The 21260-nt window shown below is 40.8% G+C and overlaps 1 protein-coding gene across 1 annotated transcript in view; it reads right to left on the bottom strand.

Moving 5' to 3' along the window:
• The window catches only part of LOC126236278 (methyl farnesoate epoxidase-like), a 141142-nt gene that overhangs the window by 51316 nt on the left and 68566 nt on the right, over positions 1-21260 (bottom strand). Inside the window, exons 4-5 of the mRNA XM_049945443.1 lie at positions 15806-15932; positions 899-1013 (exon numbers count right to left, since the gene is read on the bottom strand). Coding sequence (XP_049801400.1) covers positions 899-1013; positions 15806-15932 — 242 coding nt within the window. The remainder of the gene's footprint in view (positions 1-898; positions 1014-15805; positions 15933-21260) is intronic.

The following is a 21260-nucleotide window of genomic DNA, read 5'->3' as shown; positions in this document are numbered from 1 at the left end:
TCCTACCCTTGTAACCGCCCCCGCTGTAAAACCTGTCCCATGCACCCTCTCACCACCACCTACTCCAGTCCTGTAACCCGGAAGGTGTACACGATCAAAGGCAGAGCCACGTGTGAAAGCACCCATGTGATTTACCAACTGACCTGCCTACACTGTGAAGCTTTCTATGTGGGAATGACCAGCAACAAACTGTCCATTCGCACGAATGGACACAGGCAGACAGTGTTTGTTGGTAATGAGGATCACCCTGTGGCTAAACATGCCTTGGTGCACGGCCAGCACATCTTGGCACAGTGTTACACCGTCAAGGGTTATCTGGATACTTCCCAATAATACCAACCTGTCAGAACTCCGGAGATGGGAACTTGCCCTTCAGTATATCCTCTCCTCTCGTTATCCGCCAGGCCTCAACCTCCGCTAATTTCAAGTTGCTGCCGCTCATACCTCACCTGTCTTTCAACATCTTTGCCTCTGTACTTCCGCCTCGACTGACATCTCTGCCCGAACTCTTTGCCTTTACAAATGTCTGCTCGTGTCTGTGTATGTGCGGATGGATATGTGTGTGTGTGCGAGTGTATACCTGTCCTTTTTTCCCCCAAGGTAAGTCTTTCCGCTCCCGGGATTGGAATGACTCCTTACCCTCTCCCTTAAAACCCACATCCTTTCATCTTTCCCTCTCCTTCCCTCTTTCCTGATGAAGCAACCGTTGGTTGCGAAAGCTAGAATTTTGCGTGTATGTTTGTGTTTGTTTGTGTGTCTGTCGACCTGCCAGCACTTTCATTTGGTAAGTCACATCATCTTTGTTTTTAGATATATTTTTCCTACGTGGAATGTTTCCCTCTATTATAAATATATATATATAATATATATGTATATATAGAATGCCATATGTTGTAACCTGTGAATGATGAAGTTGCTTTGTTTTTATCTTCTTCTTTTTCCAGAAGAAAAGAATCAATTAAGTCCCTTGGGCATCCTGCAGTCAATGTTGTCTCATGTTCATGTATAGTTTCCTGCAAATAAGAGAGCAATTTTAGATCCTGCATTGCTAATAGTTAATAGTGCTTTGTGTACTCTGATATAGGAAGACTCAAAACATATTGAAGGAATTACATTAATATCTGTTAGTGGGTATAGCAGTCAAAGCCTTATACATACAGAAGGAGATATTCCGACAGAGCCGTATCAGATGTTGTTGTTGTTGTTGTTGTTGTTGTTGTGGTCTTCAGTCCTGAGACTGGTTTGATTCAGCTCTCCATGCTACTCTATCCTGTGCAAGCTTCTTCATCTCCCAGTACCTACTGCAACCTACATCCTTCTGAATCTGCTTGGTGTATTCATCTCTTGGTCTCCCTCTATGATTTTTACCCTCAACGCTGCCCTCCAATACTAAATTGGTGATCCCTTGATGCCTAAGAACTTGGCCTACCAATCGATCCCTTCTTCTAGTCAAGTTGTGCCACAAACTTCTCTTCTCCCCAATTCTATTCAATACCTCCTCATTAGTTACGTGATCTACCCACCTAATCTTCAACATTCTTCTGTAGCACCACATTTCGAAAGCTTCTATTCTCTTCATCTCCAAACTATTTATTGTCCATGTTTCACTTCCATACATGGCTACACTCTATACAAATACTTTCAGAAACAACTTCCTGACACTTAAATCTATACTCGATGTTAACAAATTTCTCTTCTTCAGAAACGCTTTCCTTGCCATTGCCAGTCTACATTTTATGTCCTCTCTACTTCGACCATCATCAGTTATTTTGCTCCCCAAATAGCAAAACTCCCTTACTACTTTAAGTGTCTCATTTACTAATCTAATACCCTCAGCATCTCCCGACTTAATTCGACTACATTCCATTATTCTCGTTTTGGTTTTGTTGATGTTCATCTTATATCCTCCTTTCAAGACACTATCCATTCCGTTCAACTGCTCTTCCAAGTCCTTTGCTGTCTCTGACAGAATTACAATGTCATCGGCGAACCTCAAAGTTTTTATTTCTTCTCCCTGGATTTTAACACCTACTCTGAATTTTTCTTTTGTTTCCTTTACTGCTTGCTCAATATACAGATTGAATAACATCGGGGAGAGGCTACAACCCTGTCTCACTCCCTTCCCAACCACTGCTTCCCTTTCATGCCCCTCAACTCTTATAACTGCCATCTGGTTTCTGTACAAATTGTAAAAAGCCTTTCGCTCCCTGTATTTTACCCCTGCTACCTTTAGAATTTGAAAGAGAGTATTCCAGTCAACATTGTCAAAATCTTTCTCTAAGTCTACAAATGCTAAAAACGTAGGTTTGCCTTTCCTTAATCTTACTTCTAAGATAAGTCGTAAGGTCAGTATTGCCTCACATATTCCAACATTTCTACGGAATCCAAACTGATCTTCTCCAAGGTTGGCTTCTACCAGTTTTTCCATTCGTCTGTAAATAATTCACATTAGTATTTTGCAGCCGTGACTTATTAAACTGATAGTTCAGTAATTTTCACATCTGTCAACACCTGCTTTCTTTGGGATTGGAATTATTATATTCTTCTTGAAGTCTCAGGGTATTTCACCTGTCTCGTACATCTTGCTCACCAGATGGTAAAGTTTTGTCAGGACTGGCTCTCCCAAGGCCGTCAGTAGTTCTAATGGAATGTTGTCTACTCCTGGGGCCTTGTTTTGACTCAGGTCTTTCAGTGCTCTGTCAAACTCTTCACGCAGTATCGTATCTCCCATTTCATCTTCATCTACTTCCTCTTCCATTTCCATAACATTTTCCTCAAGTACATCGCCCTTGTATAGACCCTCTATATACTCCTTCCACCTTCCTGCTTTCCCCTCTTTGCTTAGAACTGGCTTTCCATCAGAGCTCTTGATATTCATGCAAGTGGTTCTCTTTTCTCCAAAGGTCTCTTTAATTTTCCTGTAGGCAGTATCTATCTTACCCCTAGTGAGATAAGCCTCCACATCCTTACATTTGTCCTCTAGCCATGCCTGCTTAGCCATTTTGCACTTCCTCTCGATCTCATTTTTGAGACGTTTGTATTCCTTTTTGCCTGCTTCATTTACTGCATTTTTATGTTTTCTCCTTTCATCAATTAAATTCAATATTTCTCCTGTTATCCAAGGATTTCTACTTGTCCTCACCTTTTACCTACTTGATCCACTGCTGCCTTCACTACTTCATCCCTCAAAGCTACCCATTCGTCTTCTACTGTATTTCTTTTCCCCATTCCTGTCAATTGTTCCCTTATGCTCTCCCTGAAACTCTGCACAACCTCTGGTTTAGTCAGTTTATCCAGGTCCCATCTTCTTAAATTCCCACCTTTTTGCAATTTCTTCAGTTTTAATCTACAGTTCATAACCAATAGATTGTGGTCAGAGTCCACGTCTGCCCCTGGAAATGTCCTACAATTTAAAACCTGGTTCCTAAATCTCTGTCTTACCATTATATAATCTATCTGATACCTTTTAGTATCTCCAGGCTTCTTCCATGTATACAACCTTCTTTTATGATTCTTGAACCAAGTGTTAGCTATGATTAAGTTATGCTCTGTGCAAAATTCTACCAGACGGCATCCTCTTTCATTTCTTCCCCCCAATCCATATTCACCTACTATGTTTCCTTCTCTCCCTTTTCCTACTGACGAATTCCAGTCACCCATGACTATTAAATTTTCGTCTCCCTTCACTACCTGAATAATTTCTTTTATCTCATCATATATTTCATCAATTTCTTCATCATCTGCAGAGCTAGTTGGCATATAAACTTGTACTACTGTAGTAGGCATGGGCTTTCTGTCTATATTGGCCACAATAATGTGTTCACTATGCTGTTTGTAGTAGCTTACCCGCACTCCTATTTTTTTTATTCGTTACCCCTATTTGATTTTGTATTTATAACCCTGTATTCACCTGACCAAATGTCTTGTTCCTCCTGCCACCGAACTTCACTAATTCACACTATATCTAACTTTAACCTATCCATTTCCCTTTTTAAATTTTCTAACCTATCTGCCCGATTAAGGGATCTGATATTCCACTGTCCGATCCGTAGAATGCCAGTTTTCTTTCTCCTGATAACGACGTCCTCTTGAGTAGTCCCCGCCCGGAGATCCGAATGGGGGACTATTTTACCTCCGGAATATTTTACCCAAGAGGACGCCATCATCATTTAGCCATACAGTAAAGCTGCATGCCCTCGGGAAAAATTACGGTTGTAGTTTCCCCTTGCTTTCAGCCATTCGCAGTACCACAACAGCAAGGCCATTTTGGTTTGTGTTACAAGGCCAGATCAGTCAATCATCCAGACTGTAGCCCCTGCAACTACTGAAAAGGTTGCTGCCCCTCTTCAGGAACCACACATTTGTCTGGCCTCTCAACAGATACCCCTCCATTGTGGTTGCACCTGCGGTACGGCTGTCTGTATCGTTGAGGCACGCAAGCCTCCCCACCAACGGCAAGGTCCATGGTTCATGGGGGGGATATTACTCAGATATTATGAAAATGACATGAATGCATTCAAAATAAATTAACGTTGATGAAAATAAACTAGTACTATCAGTTCATCCATGGGTCAATGCCATTAAACATAAGGGACACCATATGTCAATCTTATGAGAGTCAGGCTAATTAATTCAAATGATGTCCTACTCTTTAAAATGTATAGTTCCTTTCCTTTAATTGTGCATTGGTTGAATGTTCCCATTCTTCAAACAAGTTCTGTAGTTTTATGAAAATTATCTTTCTATGCATCCTAAAAAGAATTTTCTAAAAGGGATGGAAAGCGATAGATGTACTGACAAACAAATGATTACAGTTTCAGAAAAATTGGATGATTTATTAAGGAGAAAGAGCTTCACAAACTGAGCAAGTCAATAACCCCTTGGTCCATATGTGGCCCTTATACAAGCAGTTACTCAGCTTGATATTGATTGACAGAGTTGATAGATGTCCTGAGAGGGGTATCATACCAAATTCTTTCCAGTTGGTGTGTTAAATCATCAAAATCTGAGGATGATTGTAGGGCCATACTCATAATGCTGCAAATGTTCTAATGTGGGAGACCTTGGTGCTCAAGGTAGAGTTTGGCAAGCATGAAGACAAGCAGCAGAAACTCTGTGTGTGTGTGTGTGTGTGGGCATTATATTGCTGAAATGTAATCCCAGGATGGCTTGCAATGAAGGCCAACAAAATGGAGCATAGAATCTTGTCAATGTATCTCTGTGCTTAAGGGCACCATAGGCGACAACAGAAGGGGTCTTGCTATGAAAAGAAATGGCACCTCAGTCCATCACTCCTGGTTATTGAGCCATGTGGCGGGTGACAGTCAGGATGGTATTCCACTGCTGTCTGGGGCATCTTCAGACATGTCTTCACTGGTCATCAGGGCTCAATTGAAAGCAGGGCTCATCACTGAAGATAATTCTACTCCAATCAATGAGATTCCAGGCTGAAGACAAGTCTGGAGGTGCAGCAGACATTGGTGGGATACCAACTTGACTGTCACCTGCTACAAGGCCCAAAACCAGGAGTGATGGTCTGGGGTGCCATTTCTTATCGTAGCAGGACTCCTTTATTATTGTCTGTGGCACCCTTACAGCACAGCAGTACATCAAAGATATTCTAAGCTGTGTTTTGTTGCTATTCATGGCAATCCATCCTGGTCTTTCATTCCAGCAAGATAATGTCCACCTGCACATGGGAAGAGTTTCTACTGCTTGTCTTCCTGCTCATCAAACCCTGACTTTACCAGCGAGGTCACTGGATCTCTCCCAGGCTGTGAAAGTTTGGAGCATTAGCAGCAGGGCCCTCCAATCAGGTCAGCAGTTTGCTGATCTAACATGCCAAATGCACAAAATTTGGCATGATATCCCTCAGGAGGACCATTCTGTCAGTCAATGCCAAGATGAATAACAACTTGTAAAAGGACACGTGGTAGATCAATGTATTACTGGCTTGCTCAGTTTGTGAACCTCTTTCTCTTGAATAACTAATCTAATTTTTCTGAAATTATTATCATTTGTTTGTCTATATAAGTACATCACATCTACTGATTTCCATCCCATTTAGATATTTCCTTTATGGTGTGCAACATTTTTCTTTTATTTACTTAAAGTGTCTATACATAACTAATAATCACTGGTCTAACTTCCTACCAAATACATGCTGATTCATAATGCAAAATAAATTAGTAAAAAAATTATAGCACTGCATGGACTGTCACCAGAATATATCTTGCAGAAGCACATGAAGACAAAATAAGAGGAATAAGAGCATATACAGCAGTATATAGACAGTCATTTTTTCCTTGGTCCATTCGCAAGTGGAACAGGAAAGGGAATGACTAACAGTGGCACAACGTACACTCCACCGTGTATTATGTGATGGCTTGCAGAGTATGTAAACAGATATAGATGTATCCAGTAATAAGAGGAAAAACTCCCCATATATCATAAAAATGTTCAGCCAACCACTAACAAACTTTCAATTATTGTAACTTAGTTTGACACTGACCTAGGCTACATGATGTCCTATATATTATTGAACATTGTCAGAAAGCAGACCAAATTTATTTCATTAGGCCATCTGGCTGCACAAACTCATGTGGGAATAGCTGCCACACTCTACAGAAATCTTATATAATAGTGCCCTATGCCACTTAGATCAAAAAATTAGGCTAGCAACTGCTGAAACTGTAAATATCAATAAAATACTGGTTATCTTTATTATTTCTAAAACAGAAGTGTTAAATATCATAATCATTAAATAGTTACAAATAAAACTATGGTCTATATGGTGACTTTAATGTTGACCTACATAGATCAGGAAAGATGAAGAAATCGCTATGTAACTGTCTGAAAAAATTGGTAACATTCCTCACAAGATCCAAAAGCATTCTAAAATAAAGGAAATATTCTAGCCTCGTGATGCCAAAAAGTTGTAATATTTTTCTTAAATACATTTCTTTGCTACTGTAATACTATGATACTACATATCCTATTATATTGAAGTATTTGACTAATAATGTATAACAAAACCATTTATGTAAAATGTTCCTATGAAAGTAAGGTAATTTCAACTGTTGTCTAATGAAACACAGTTGCTTAGAAAGTGAATAAAGAAAATTAAATCTTCCTTTGCCTCTACAGTCTTCTACGAAACTAGAAATGATGACATAACATCTAGGACAAAAAAATAACAAATAAAAAAAAAAGAAATTATTAGGTGGAATTGGTGTATTTCTTCATTTTATAACTGAATAGTGTATAACTGATGTAAACTTCCCATAGACTAATGTTTCAATTTGTATCCGTTGACCTATTCTCTGAATATGCTAAAAATAATGAAATTTTCTTTGTATTACGTGTGCATTGCATTTATCAGTTGCATCTGAATGTCTGTTTTTTCTTATTTTTGTTTACTGTATTCTGGAATTTTCATTGTAATAAAAATAGGTCTACTTTTCAAGAAAGGCCTGTTATTGTTGGCTTCAGAAAAAATTAAATACTGTCTTGGAGGCACAATCACGTAAGCATTTCACAATGTTGTAACTAATTTCTGAAAATGTTCATTTGATTGTGCCCTTTTCTCCTTAATTGTGAAAATTAAGGTACTTTTCTTTAACTTTTATAAAGCTACCATACCTACTATGTAAAAGCCTTTTAAAGTACATGAATGCTCTTGGGAAAAGAAGTCCTGCAGATATTAGTTGACATCGTTGTGGATCTAACAATAGCTTTTGAAGTTGTATCCCACAAACTCTTACCAGAGGACCTATGGTTTGTGTTCAGCTGTTCCAGCTGTCAGCTGATACCTTTCGAGAACAGCTACTATCTTCATATATATAATTAAAGGCTACCCAGCCATTGACCTTCATCTGTGCAAATGTGCACAGGTTGCCCGAACTCTTACGGGAATCGTCACCTTAGTGTGCACGAGTAATGAGTGGATGGGCAAATATCTATTAGGTACATTACGTACGTAGATTGTGGACAGTTGAGAGTGTGGGTCTCATGGGAAGCATAAAAGGGATAAGTCCCTGCAGTCGCACTATTCATCTGTCTCCTTGGTGGCTCAGATGGATAGAGCATCTGCCATGTAAGCAGGAGATCCCGGGTTTGAGTCTCAGTTGGGGCACACATTTTTCGCTGTCCCCATCGAGGTATATCAGCAACACCTATCAGCAGCTGAAGCTGCACTGTCATCGGTGGTATCTGTTCTTTCGAGAATCTCTGTTCTTTCTAGAATACACTACTTTTTCAAGAACTTTGGAAAAAGCTTGTCAGAAGCTGGCATCAGACCTATCCTCTTTTTTATGCAATGTCTTAACAATAGCATACCGTATTTCAAACTATCAGGAAAAATGCCCTGTTTCACTGAGCTAGCACATATGTTGTTAAGAATCTCACTTACCTGTTGGGAACAAGCTTTTAGTACTTTGTTGGGATACCATAAATTCCATGTAACCTTTTACTTTTGAGTGAGTTTATTATTATCCTAACTTCAGAAGGAGAGGTGGGTGGAATTTCAATTTTATCAAATTGAATAGTTATTGCCTCTTCCATATATAGCTTTGCCTTTTCTAATGAACATCTGGATCATATTTTTTCCACAACATATAAAAAATGATTATTAAAAATATTTTCAAACTCTGACTTTTTGTTAATAAACTTTTCATTCAGTTTTATGGTAATATGAGGCCTATCTAGAAAGTATCTGATCTTTGGACAGAAAAAAATATTTCGAATACCTGACAGGGTTGAGACCCTAATCTCCTTCAAAGTAAGCCCCTTGTGCTTGCACACACTTAGTCCACCAATCCTTCCACTGCTGGAATACTTCTGGAAGTCTTCCTTTGGAATGGTGTTCAGCTCTATCAGCATGTTCTGCATGATGTTTTCTGTACCCTCAAAATGGGATCCTTTCAGTGGCATCTTCAATTTTGGAAACAACCATGTCTGGAGAGTATGGAGGTTGGTGAACAGCTGTAATTCCATGTTTGACCAAGAAATTTTGGACCAGGTAGGATGAATGTGTGGGGGTGTTGTCGTGATGCAGTTGCCACTTTTTCGCCGTCCACATATTTGGTCTTTCACTGCGAACTGTGTCACGAAGTCACCAGAGAACATCTTGATAGCACTCCTTTGTCACTGTTTGTCCTTCCAGTGCATATTCATGATGCACAATTCCATGGACATCAGTCAGCATCACCTGATTTTGCTTCACAGCTGCTGCACTTTCTTTAGCCTTGGAGACTTGGGATTCAACCATTGCGATGACTATCTTTTTGTTTCTGAGTTAAACCCATACATCCATGACTCATCTCCAGTTATCATGGTGTTCAGAAACCTGGGATCAGTGTTGGTGGTGTCAAGAAAATCCTGTGCAATGTCAAAACAGAGGTCTTTTTGTTCCAGTGCCAACAACTTTGGCACGAATTTCGCAGCCCCTCAATACATGTTCAAATCATCTCGCAAAATTGCCTTTACTCACTCCAACCTCTTGGGCAATCTCCCATGTGGTCAAACGATGATCTGCCATCACCAAATTTTGCACCCTCTCAACAACAGCTGCACTCTGAGCAGTTTGGATCCTGCCAGAACGATGGTCACTCTCTGCTGATGTGCGGTCATTTTTGATTCAGTTGAACCACTCCTTAATTTATGTTACACCCATCACATCTTCTCCAGACACTTTTGGAATCTTAAAAATTGTTTTGCTTTGAGAATCACTAAGCTTTTGACAAAATTTGATGCACTACCTTTGCTCAACCCAATGAACACATTGTATAGCACCTCACTCAGCAACCGACAGGCACCGACTGACACATTGGAAGGCAGGGACAAAATTCATGCAAGCACATAAAGGTCTCTTCCTTTACTGTGTCCAGTGACACTGTGCTATCGTCTCTATTTTGCGCAGGAAAATCAAAGGCCGGATACTTTTTAGACAGACCGCATACAGTCTTCCTGTGCTCTTAGTTGCCCTGTTTCCCTTTCAGCAATATTCCAAATTGTTTTAATTTTATTATCAGCATTGTTACTCTCAGGCATAATACACATATTTCTGGACTTTTTAATAACTTTCCTTAATATAGTACAGTTGTTTTTATAATATTTGAATGTTTCTTGGTTACTGCTTTTCTTGCTATTAGATTAATTTCCCTTTTCTGGTTATAAGATATTTTTATCCTTTTAGTAAGCCATTGTTTTTTTATGTAGTTTCTTACAGTAATATTTCACTGTTTTCTTAGGGCAACTGTTTTCAAAAATACAAGCTTTTCAGGAAATAAGTTATAGTTTAAATTAGCATCAGGTTCCTGGTACGCCTCATCACAGTCTAACAACTGCAATATATCCCTAAAATTTGGAATAATTAAATCATTAATTGATTAATTGAATGCACCATTTTGGAGGACTGTTTTGCATTACTATATGGAACTATGTCATATACTGTAACTAGCTGAGTGTCGTGCTCAGAAAAACTATTCTTAACAGGATAAATGTTTATTTGGTTAAATTTACCTTGATCTGTGAAAATATTATCTATCAGTGTGCTCCTTTCCTGAAATATCCAAGTAGGAAAATCAATAACTGATGTCAAACAATGAAAACTCCAGGTAGGAATGTCAGCAATGTAGGAAAAGACAGATTACTATTTACCGTAAAGAAGACACATCAGGTTGCAGACAGGCACATTTAAGAGATACTTACATAAGGCTTTCGGTCACAGACTTCATTAGAAAAAGAGAGACACACTTCATTCACACTCACAAGCAAACACACCTCACACACACTAGACCACCAACTCAAGCATCTCGGGCTGGAATGCAACTATCAAATGGGATGCAAGCAGCAATCTGGAGGGGGTGCGGAAGGGGATAGTAGTATCTGGGTGGGGAGAGAGACAAACATTGTCTCATGGAGTTGGCAGGGGGTAGACTGCCAACAGGAGGTTGTGGGCCAAGGAGGTGGAGAAAAAAGGAGAGGAGCAGGGAAAGACAGGCAGATGCAATGACAGAGGTCTGCAAATAAACAGGGTGGGAGATGAGAATGGGGAGGAGATGATAGGACAGAGAGGGTGCAATCTGTTGGCTTCTTTGTTCCTTCACAAACTCAACACCTTCTCTCCCATCCACTTTATGTGATCCTCTTCAACTGAGGGTGCCATCTGCCTAGATGTTGACCTTCTCCTCTCTGATGGCTCCATCCACACCTCTGTCCACATTAAACCCACCAACCACCAACAGTACCTGCATTTTTACAGCTGTCCTCCCTTTCACATAAAAAAAAAATCCCTCAGATACAGCCTGGCCACCTGGGTATGATGTATCTACAGTGATCAGACTCCCTTGCTCAGTATGCTGAGGGTCTCACTAAGGTCTTCACTGACAGGTGCCACACACAGACTTAATCTGCAAATAGATCTCCCACGCCATTTCCCCTCACACCCCTAATCCTCCCACCAACCCCAAGAACCAACCACAAAGGAGTGTCCCCTTCATCTCCCAGTACCACCCCAGACTGGAACAGCTGAACCACATCCTTTGCCAGGGCTTTAATTACCTATCATGCCTTGAAACCAGGGACATCCTATCTGAGATTCTTCCCACTCCTCTGAAAGTAATGTTCCATCACCCACCCAAATCCCACAACATCCTAGTCCATCCCTATGCCATTCCCAGTTCCAACCATTGCCGCAATGATCGTATTCCTGTGGAACACCCAGGTGCAAAACCTGCCCAATCCACCCACCCAGCAGTTCCTCCTCCAGTCCTGTCACAGATTTATCCTATCCTGTCAGGGGCTGGGCCACCTGTGAAACCAGCCATATTATTTACTAGCTCTGCTGCAATCATTGCACAGGTTTTTATATTGGTATGAGTACTGACCAACTGTCCACCAGGATGATTGTCCACTGTCAAACTGTTGCCAAGAGCTTTCAAAAACTCATTTACGCTAGAGGTCTGCAGCACCATTCCCCTTTCAATTATTGAACAAACTCAAGGATGGCTGACATAGTGTTCAGTGTATCTGGAATTGCAAAACAGTTAAGATCCTCAGATGCTAGGAAGGCGTCTGGCCCATACGGTATCCCTGTAAGATTCTATGTTGACTATTCTACAAATATAGCACCCTTCTTATCCATCATCTATCAGAGATCAGTGGAACAGCGGAAAGTTCCGTGGGGCTGGAAGAAGGTCAAGGTCATAGCAATCTATAAAAAGGGTAGAAAATCAGATGCACAAAATTACCGGCCAATTTCACTGACATTGATTTGTTGTAGAATCATGGAACATATTTTGTGTTCACACATAATGACCTTTCTAGACTCTGAGAATATCATCTGCAGAAACCAGCATGGTTTTAAGAAACAGCGGTCACGAGAGACACAGCCGGCCCTCTTTGTGCATGATATACAACAGTCTCTGGATACCGGCTCCCAGGTTGATGCCATATTCCTCAACTTCCGAAAGGCGTTTGACTCAGCTCCGCAGTCACTTGCTCCAAAAAGAACATTCTTGTGACCTTTCCAGTGACATATGTGGTTAGATAGAAAGTTTTCTAACATCAGAGAGCAGTATGTCGTCCTGAATGGGGGGACTTCAACAGAAACAAGCGCAACATCAGGTGTGCCCCAGGGCAGCGTAATAGGTCCGCTGCTTTTTACAATTTACATAAACAATCTGCTTGATGGTATTGACAGCTGCATTAGACTGTTTGCCAATGATACTGTAGCCTACAGGAAAGTAGTATCACACGAAAGTTGTGAACAAATCATTGAGGATTTGCAGAAAATAAATGTGTGGTGTAATGACTGGCAGTTATCTCTCAATATTAGTAAGTGTAACCTACTGCATATAACAAAGCAGTGGCATCCATCAAGTACCTGGGTGTGACTACTTGAAATGATCTCAAATGGAAAGGTCAGACTACACAAGTAATGGGTAAGGCAAACTCTAGATTGCGGTTTATTGGTAGAATCCTGAAGCAATGGTGTCCTTCAACAAAGTAAATTGCTTACAGTACTTTAGTTTGTCCAGTCTTAGAGTATTGTTCATCTGTATGGGACCCTTACCAGTTGGGTCTGGTTCAAGAGATTGAGAAGGTCCAAAGAAGAGCGGCAAGATTCGAGACTGGTACATTTAGCCATTGCCAGAGCGTTATAAATCTCATAGAAATTTTGAAGTGGGACATACTTGCAGATAGACAATGCGCTAAATGGAAGGGGCTGCTCACTAAATTCCAAAATCTGATCTTCACCAACGATGTAGAGCATATATTATTACCACCAACTTCCAAATTACGCAATGATCACCATTTATAGATAAGGGTAATTAGAGCTCGTACTGAGGTGTTCAGACAGTCATTTTCCCTCGTGTGGTCCATGAGTGGAACAGAGGGGGGAAATATGACTTTGGCGCAAATAGTGCCCTCCACCACACACTGTTTGGTGGCTAGTGAAGTATATATGTAGATGTAGAAAGTAGACTACCCCGTGGCACAACATGCAGCTCAATATAACACACTTGATTTCAATGGCTGCTTCACTACCTGAACCACCTGGATCCTTCCATCCACCAACAGCTTTTCTGAACTGCACAGATGGAAGTTATCTTTATAAAACATTCTCTGCTCCCATAAATATTAAGGCCTCAAACTACCATCCCCACACCCTCCATCCAACAATTTCCACCCTGTCTGTCCTATCATCTCCTCCCCATTCTGATATTCCACCCTGTTTATTTACAGCCCTCTGCCAATGCATCTGCCTGTCTTTCCCTGCTCCTCTCCTTTTTTGCTCCCTTTTTTCCCAACTCCCTGCCCCTCATCCTCCTGACAATGCACCTGTTGGCAGTCTAGCTCCTGCACACTTCACCAGGAAGTATTTGTCTCTCTCCCCACCTGTACACTACTATCCATTCCTCTTCCCTGCCTCCTCCAGACTACTGCTTGCATCCCTCTTGATAGTTGCATTTCGGCCCGAGATGCTGAAGTTGGCAGTTGGGTGTGCGTGAGGTGTGCTTGTTTGCATGTGTGAATGATGTGTGTGTCTCTCTTAACTGATAAAGGCTGTGGCCAAAAGCTTTATGTAAGTGTCTTTTAATTGTGCAAGTTTGCAACTTGAGATGTCTTCTTTACTTTAAGTAGCACTCTGCCTTTTCCCACTTTGTTAATAACTGATGTCAAATTGAAAGAAATGATTAATACTTCAAGATCATTCTCTCACTCAGATTCTTTCAGAAAATCTACACTGAAATCCCACAAATAATAATTTGCTACCCTCTGTCTTAGAGAAATCACAACAAGGAATCCAAGTTTTTCAGAAATAGTTGAAAATTTTCAAGTGGAGTCATTGTTACAATTATGAACTTACCATTATTTAGTTTAAGCTCACAGGCACGCACTTGTATATGTCACTCTACACAATTATTTTCAGTTTCTAAATTTTTTGTGCTATTATAACTTTTAACATAACTTTTAACATAACTCTCCTCATTTTTCCATATTCTCTCTGCTCACATGTTCAGAAAGCTGATATGCACTCACATTTACCCTTTCCATATCTGTGACTATGTGATATTCAGATAAGCATAATACATCTATTGCATTCTCAGTTACTAAATTTTCCAAACAAACAATAAGTTCATCTGCATTGTTTTTAATCCCCTGATATTCCGAGGCAATATACAAACATTATTTTTCACTGTTCTCATATGATCTCATTATACTTGATTCCTTTCAGTGTTGTATCACTGGACACTAACCTTAGCTTAAAAAAGAGGTACCCCCCCCCCCCCCAAGATTTTGCTATCAACCCAGTCAATTTACCCTTCCATTTCCTACTGAGATGCAGGCCATGCCTACTGAATTCCCAGCTACCAACACCATCAACAGGAACCACACCCATGTCTGCACTAGTAGCCACTTGAAGCAGCCAATCCAACTCCATATTCACACTTCTTACAGAGCTATTTAATTGAAGCCGATCATATCACTTGAAAGCAGGCATCAACCCAACATTTGCAGGGTCTGTTGCAGAAGCTATTTTTACCAGGTCACTCACTATTGGAGCCCTGATCCCTATCAATATTTTTTTCTGCTCCACACTCTGTCACAATGTTATCCTGCTTTGTAAAGCCCTTGCACAAGGATCTTACATCCTCTGTAAAGCTGTACATCCGTCTGCATAGTACAAAAATTCATTCTTATTGTCTTCAAGTAAGCAGTAGCAAAGATCAGCCTTCAGTGTCTACCTTCAGTCACTATATTTAAATTAACAAAAGCCTGTGAATATAATTCACCAACATTAAGTAATTATTACTGTTTTGTAGGACCCTGTAATTTCTGTACATAGATTACATTTACAAAAACTGTATCTAAGATTTTTTCCACCTTTCTGAAACAGTTTATATGTACACACACAAACTGAAAAAGTAAAAATCTGTATTTTATATACTGTGTGTGTGTGTGTGTGTGTGTGTGTGTGTGTGTGTCTGTCTGTCTGTCTGTCTGTCTGTCTGCCCCAAAGGAATATGAAATTATGATCAGTACTATCTTCTAATAACTTTGAAACAACAGCTTATTATTTTGCTTCATATATGAGAAAACCTGGAAGCACAACGTGTCATGTCACCACCCCTCATAGCATATACTTAACATGGTCTGTATATCAATATATTTATCCTATAAAAGATAATGTGAACAAATTGTGCAGAAATCATTCAGAGGGCAAGTAAATCTAAGAACATAGAGGCTTAGGTACTGAACTATAACACTACACAGCTCTTCTAATGTTACAACTAACCTTCATGAAGTTCCACATTCGCTGTAAATTATTCACAAGGGTAACATACCCTGAGGCTCTGGGAGCAATAAACCTGAGGTATGGCATTTGGTTTAGCAGCCCACCAGACATATCAGTAGCACGAAAACTGAAAGAATGAAAACAGTAACAAACATTGCTTCATGCTCTATTTTCATTGTAATTTATTTGAAATTAATCAGTGTTGTTAGTGGTACAGAAAATTCATTAGAAGAAAACCAAGAACAAATATATTTATGACACACAACAAACTTTACCTTAACTTAAAAGCATAGTGAATCAAAAAAAATTGTGGTCAAATATTTGGAACTGACACCTGAAATGTATTTTAAACCAAGTCCTATCCTAAGCATATAACTGCTTACTTTATATGGCTTTGCAGATTGTGTTTATTCTCTACTGGGCACTTCGTTTTTCATAACAGGAGCAGGCATGTGGCTTACCTTGTATACATGTAAAGAATAGCTCTCTTTAGGTTACCAATGTAAACTTGTATGAGCAAAATCACAGTGTAATTAAACAGTGATAAAATAAGCTTATGTTATATGAGTGAAAGCACCATTCAATTAAATAACAATAAACTTTCATTATATCAATCTGTTGCTGCATATAATGTTATTCCCCAGAAATGACTCACTCAAAGCATTTAACATCACAGTTGCATAAGATCTAAACCAGCCATTTATTCAGTTATTAGTTACCTTGTAGACAACCATTTCATTGTGGGTTTGTGGTACTAGCTCGTAACATGGGTCTTTTTTCTTTTTCTTTTTTGCACAAATTGCAAATTTTTTCTTACCTAGCTCACTGTTTATTTTATATTACTGCTGCTCACTTGGATGTATGACTACTCAATTTATCACTGTGTTAGCTGAAGCAATAATGAAAGAATAGATAAGAGTTGACAATTGTAAAACAGTGGAATGGTATGATGTTATTTGAGATTGGCATTCTTTATAGTATATATAGGCACACCTGCTTGAGGGTTAATCATTATGCCATTGTGAAAATTTCATGATTGTAGTGTCTCAAAATCTAAATTGTTCATTTAAAATTTCTTCTGTGGTAACACTGTTGTTGGTAGGTAAATCCATTGTCTGTAGTGTTGAGAAATGCTGTTCGCTGGTTTCAAAGACTGGTCTTGTCTTTTAGATAAAGCTGTATTTTGTGCCAAAGAGGTTGTTAATTAATGCACATTTTTATTGCACTCTATATTATTTGAGGATAATTACTGGGGAAGTCGCCTATACCCTGAAGCAACAATATAGAGTGTCTTGACACAGATGATAATCATAGGTTGACATATTTTTTGTGACTTAATGAATGAAAAGAATTAGTTTATTATGGTTCATTATAATTGGTATTTTATTCTCATGGGACCAGCTGAACAATCTAATCTTGATGCAAGTTGGCACTGCACTTCATTTTGCACTTCTGTCTATGCGTGGCTTAATGCCCATTTTCCAGAATACTGTTTAGGCCTTTGAAGACCTCTGAACTGCTACCATCAATTTTTGAACTACAATTTCTGTGTTCATCAGAACCTGTTAGTGCTGGAGGTGCCACACCCCAAATTAAATTAAAAATGAATTATTTGTAGAAGACTGTTCTCAACATTTGAAAGAACTGATGAACAGTTTGGCTTTTTATGTGAAGCTATTAAAATGTATAATAATTCTGCCATTTTAAAGTATGCTATGCTTTTTGTTTCAGGAAACTGATTAAGAACTAAAAGAGTTATATGATTTCTTCAATAGTGTGTTGATTACTAATCACCCTGTATATTTTGCTGTACAGAAACATATCCTGAATAATGTCATAGTACTATTTAATTCATTCACTCATCATGCTCTATAAATCCCAACATGAAGGAGAATCTTCAGGGTTGTAGACTGACTCACATTATACATCAACAACTGCTGTTTACTTATGTATACTAGCACTGAAATTTATTACAAACACCCGTGCATGCGCAAACACAACTCACTCACATGACTGCTGTCTCAGGAAACTGAAACCGCACTGTGAGCAGCAGCACCAGTGCATGATGTGAGTTGTGACTGGGTGGGGAAAAGGAGGAGGCTGGGGTGGTGAGGGAGAGTGATAGTATGGTGGGAATGGCAGACAGTGAAGTGCTGGAGGTCAGGAGGAAGGCAGGGGAGAGGTGGGGAGGGGGGGGGGGAGGAGCGGAAAAGGAGAGAAATAGAAATGAATAAAAAAATTATATTAAATAAAATAAATAAAAAAAGACTGGGTGTGGGGGTGGAATGACAGGTGTGTAGTGCTGGAATGGGAGCAGGGAAGGGGCTGGATTGGTGAGGACAGTGACTAACGTAGGTTGAGGACAGGAGAGTTATAGGAACATAGGATGTATTGCAGGGAAAGTTCCCACCTGCGCAATTCAGAAAAGCTGGTGTTGGTGGGGAGGATCAATATGGTACAGGCTGAGAAGCAGTCATTGAAATGAAGGATATCATGTTTGGCAGTGTGTTCAGCAACTGGATGGTCCACTTGTTTCTTGGCCACAGCTTGTCGGTGGCCATTCATGCAGACAGACAGCTTATTGGTTGTCATTCCTACACAGAATGCTGTACAGTGGTTGCAGCTGAACTTGTAGACCACATGACTGGTTTCACAGGTAGCTCTGCCTTTGATGGGATAGGTGATGTTAGTGACCGGACTGGAGTAGGTGGTGGTGGGAGGATGTAAAGGATGTATAGGACAGGTCTTGCATCTAGGTCTATTTCAGGGGTATGAGCCTTGAGGTAAGGGATTGGGAGCAGGGGTCGTGTAAGGTTGGAAGAGTCTATTGTGTAGGTTCAGTGAATGGCAGAATACCACTGTGGGAGAGGTGGGAAGGATAGTGGGCACGAGATTTCTCATTTCAGGGCACAATGACAGGTAATCGAAACCCTGGCACAGAATGTAATTCAGTTGTTCCAGTCCTGGGTGGTACTGAGTTACGAGGGGAATGCTCCTCTGTGGCCAGGCAGTGGGGCTCTGAGAGGTGGTGGAATACTGGAAAGATAAGGCACAGGAGATCTGTTTTTGTACAAGGTGGGGAGGATAATTATGGTCAGTGGAGGCTTCAGTGAGACCCTCGGTATATTTTGAGAGGGACTGCTCATCACTGCAGATGTGATGAACACAGGTGGATTGGCTGTACAGAGGGACTTCTTGGTATGGAAAGAGAGGCAGCTGTTGAAATGGAGGTATTGCTGTTGGTTATTAGGTTTGATGTGGATGGAGGTACTGATGTAGCCATCTTTGAGGTGGAGGTCAACATCTAGGAAGGTGGCTTGTTGGGTTGCGTCGAACCAGGTGAAGCAAATTGGGCAGAAGTTGTTGTGGTTCTGGAGGAATGTGGATAGGGTGTCCTCTGATCCAGATAGCAAAGATGTCATCAATAAATCTGAACCAGGCGAGGAGTTTAGGATTCTGGGTGTTTAGGAAGGATTCCTCTAGATGGCCCATAAATATGTTGGCATAGGGTGGTGCCATGTGGGTGCCCATAGCCATACCCTGGATTTGTTTGTAGGTAAGTAAAGAAGAAGTAATTGTGGATGAGGATATACACACATCGAAAAAAGTTTTGCATCACCCCGGTTCCCGGAACTCCTGAAAATAGACATAGATTGTGGATATAGTATCACAGACACAGTCCCTTTGACTGTTCAAAGATGTCACCAAACATGCCAAAGATGTAAACAACCATGCATGAGCATCACCTATCAGACGGAGGGGCTCCAACAGCTGATCACTTCCAGTCATTTCACCAGGAAGGAGGGACACAACTCGTGTTGTCTGTAGTTCAACCGTGCCTATATGGTCAATACCATGGTTTGATCATGTCCGCATTGTTACTTGGTGCCAGGAAGGGCTCTCAATGAAGGAAGTGCCCAGGTGTTTCAGTACGAACCAAAGCAATGTTGTTCGGACTTGGAGGAGATACAGACAGGCAGGAACTGTCAATGACATGCCTCACTCAGGTTGCCCAAGGGCAACTACTGCAGTGGATGACCACTACTTATGGATTATGGCCCGGAGGAACCCTGACAACAACGCCACCATGTTGAATAATGCTTCTCCTACAACCAGAGGACATTGTGTTATGACTGAAACTGTGGGCAATAGGCAGCATGATGCGCAACTTCACTCCTAAAGTCCATGGTGAGTCCATCTTTGCAAACATGACACCATGCAGCATGGTACAGATGGGCCCAACAACATGCCAAATGGACCACTCAGGACTGGCATGATGTTCTCTTCACCAATGAGTGTCACATATGCCTTCAACCAGACAATCGTCGGAGACGTGTTTGGAGGCAACCCGGTCAGGCTGAACGCCTTAGACACACTGTCCAGGGAGTGCAGCAAGGTGGAAGTTCCCTGCTGTTTTGGGGTGGCATTATGTGGCGCCGATGTACACCACTGGTGGTCATGGAAGGTGCCGTACAAAACGTGAATGCCATCCTCCAACCAATAGCGCAATCATATCGGCAGCATATTGGCAAGGCATTCGTCTCCATAGCCTACAATTCACACCCCCACTGTGCACATCTTATGAATGACTTCCTTCAGAATAATGACTTTGCTTGGCTAGAGCGGCCAGCATGTTCTCCAGAAATGTATCCTATTGAATATGCCTGGAATAGATTGAAAAGGGGTGTTTATGGATGACGTGACCCACCAACCACTCTGAGGGATCTATGCTGAATTGCCATTGAGGAGTGGAACAATCTGGACCAACAGTGCCTTGATGAACTTGCGGATAGTATGCCACATCAAATACAGTCATGCGTCAATGCAAAAGGATGTGCTACTGGGTATTAGAGGTACTGGTGTGTACAGCAATCTGGATCTCCCACCTCTGAAGGTCTCACCGTATGGTGGTACAACATGCAACGTGTGGTTTTTATGAGCAATTAAAAGGCCAGAAATGATGTTTATGTTGATCTCTGTTCCAATATTCTGTACAGGTTCTGGAACTCTCAGAACCGAGGTAATGCAAAACTGTTTTTGATGTGTGTAGTTGGTCATGGCAACTTGGAAGGAGGTTGTTGGTTTGGAATCTGTCGGGCATTGGGAAAGGTAGTGTCCAATACCAGTAAGGCCATGGGCATTAGGAATGTTAGTGTACAGGGAGGTGGTATCAATAGTGACGTGAAGGGCACCGTGTGATAAAGGGACAGGAACTGTGGAGAGTCAGTGGAGGAAATGGTTTGTATCTTTTATATAGGACGGTAGGTTCCAGGTAATAGGTGGAAGGTGTCAGTCTATAAGGGAAGAGATTCTGTCAGTGAGGGCACAGTAACCGACCGCAATGGGGTTTCCTGGGTGGTTAGGTTTATGGACTTTAGGAAGCATGTAGAAGGTAGGAGTGCGGGGAGTGGTAGGGGTGAGTAGAGAGATGGGCTCCAGGGAGAGGTTTGGGATG

This window comes from Schistocerca nitens, chromosome 1 (genome assembly GCF_023898315.1).
Source record: "Schistocerca nitens isolate TAMUIC-IGC-003100 chromosome 1, iqSchNite1.1, whole genome shotgun sequence".
In the NCBI taxonomy this organism is placed as follows: Eukaryota; Metazoa; Arthropoda; class Insecta; order Orthoptera; family Acrididae; genus Schistocerca; species Schistocerca nitens.
The sequence above is the reverse complement of the archived record's forward strand: the minus strand, read 5'-3'. Positions and strand labels throughout refer to the sequence as shown.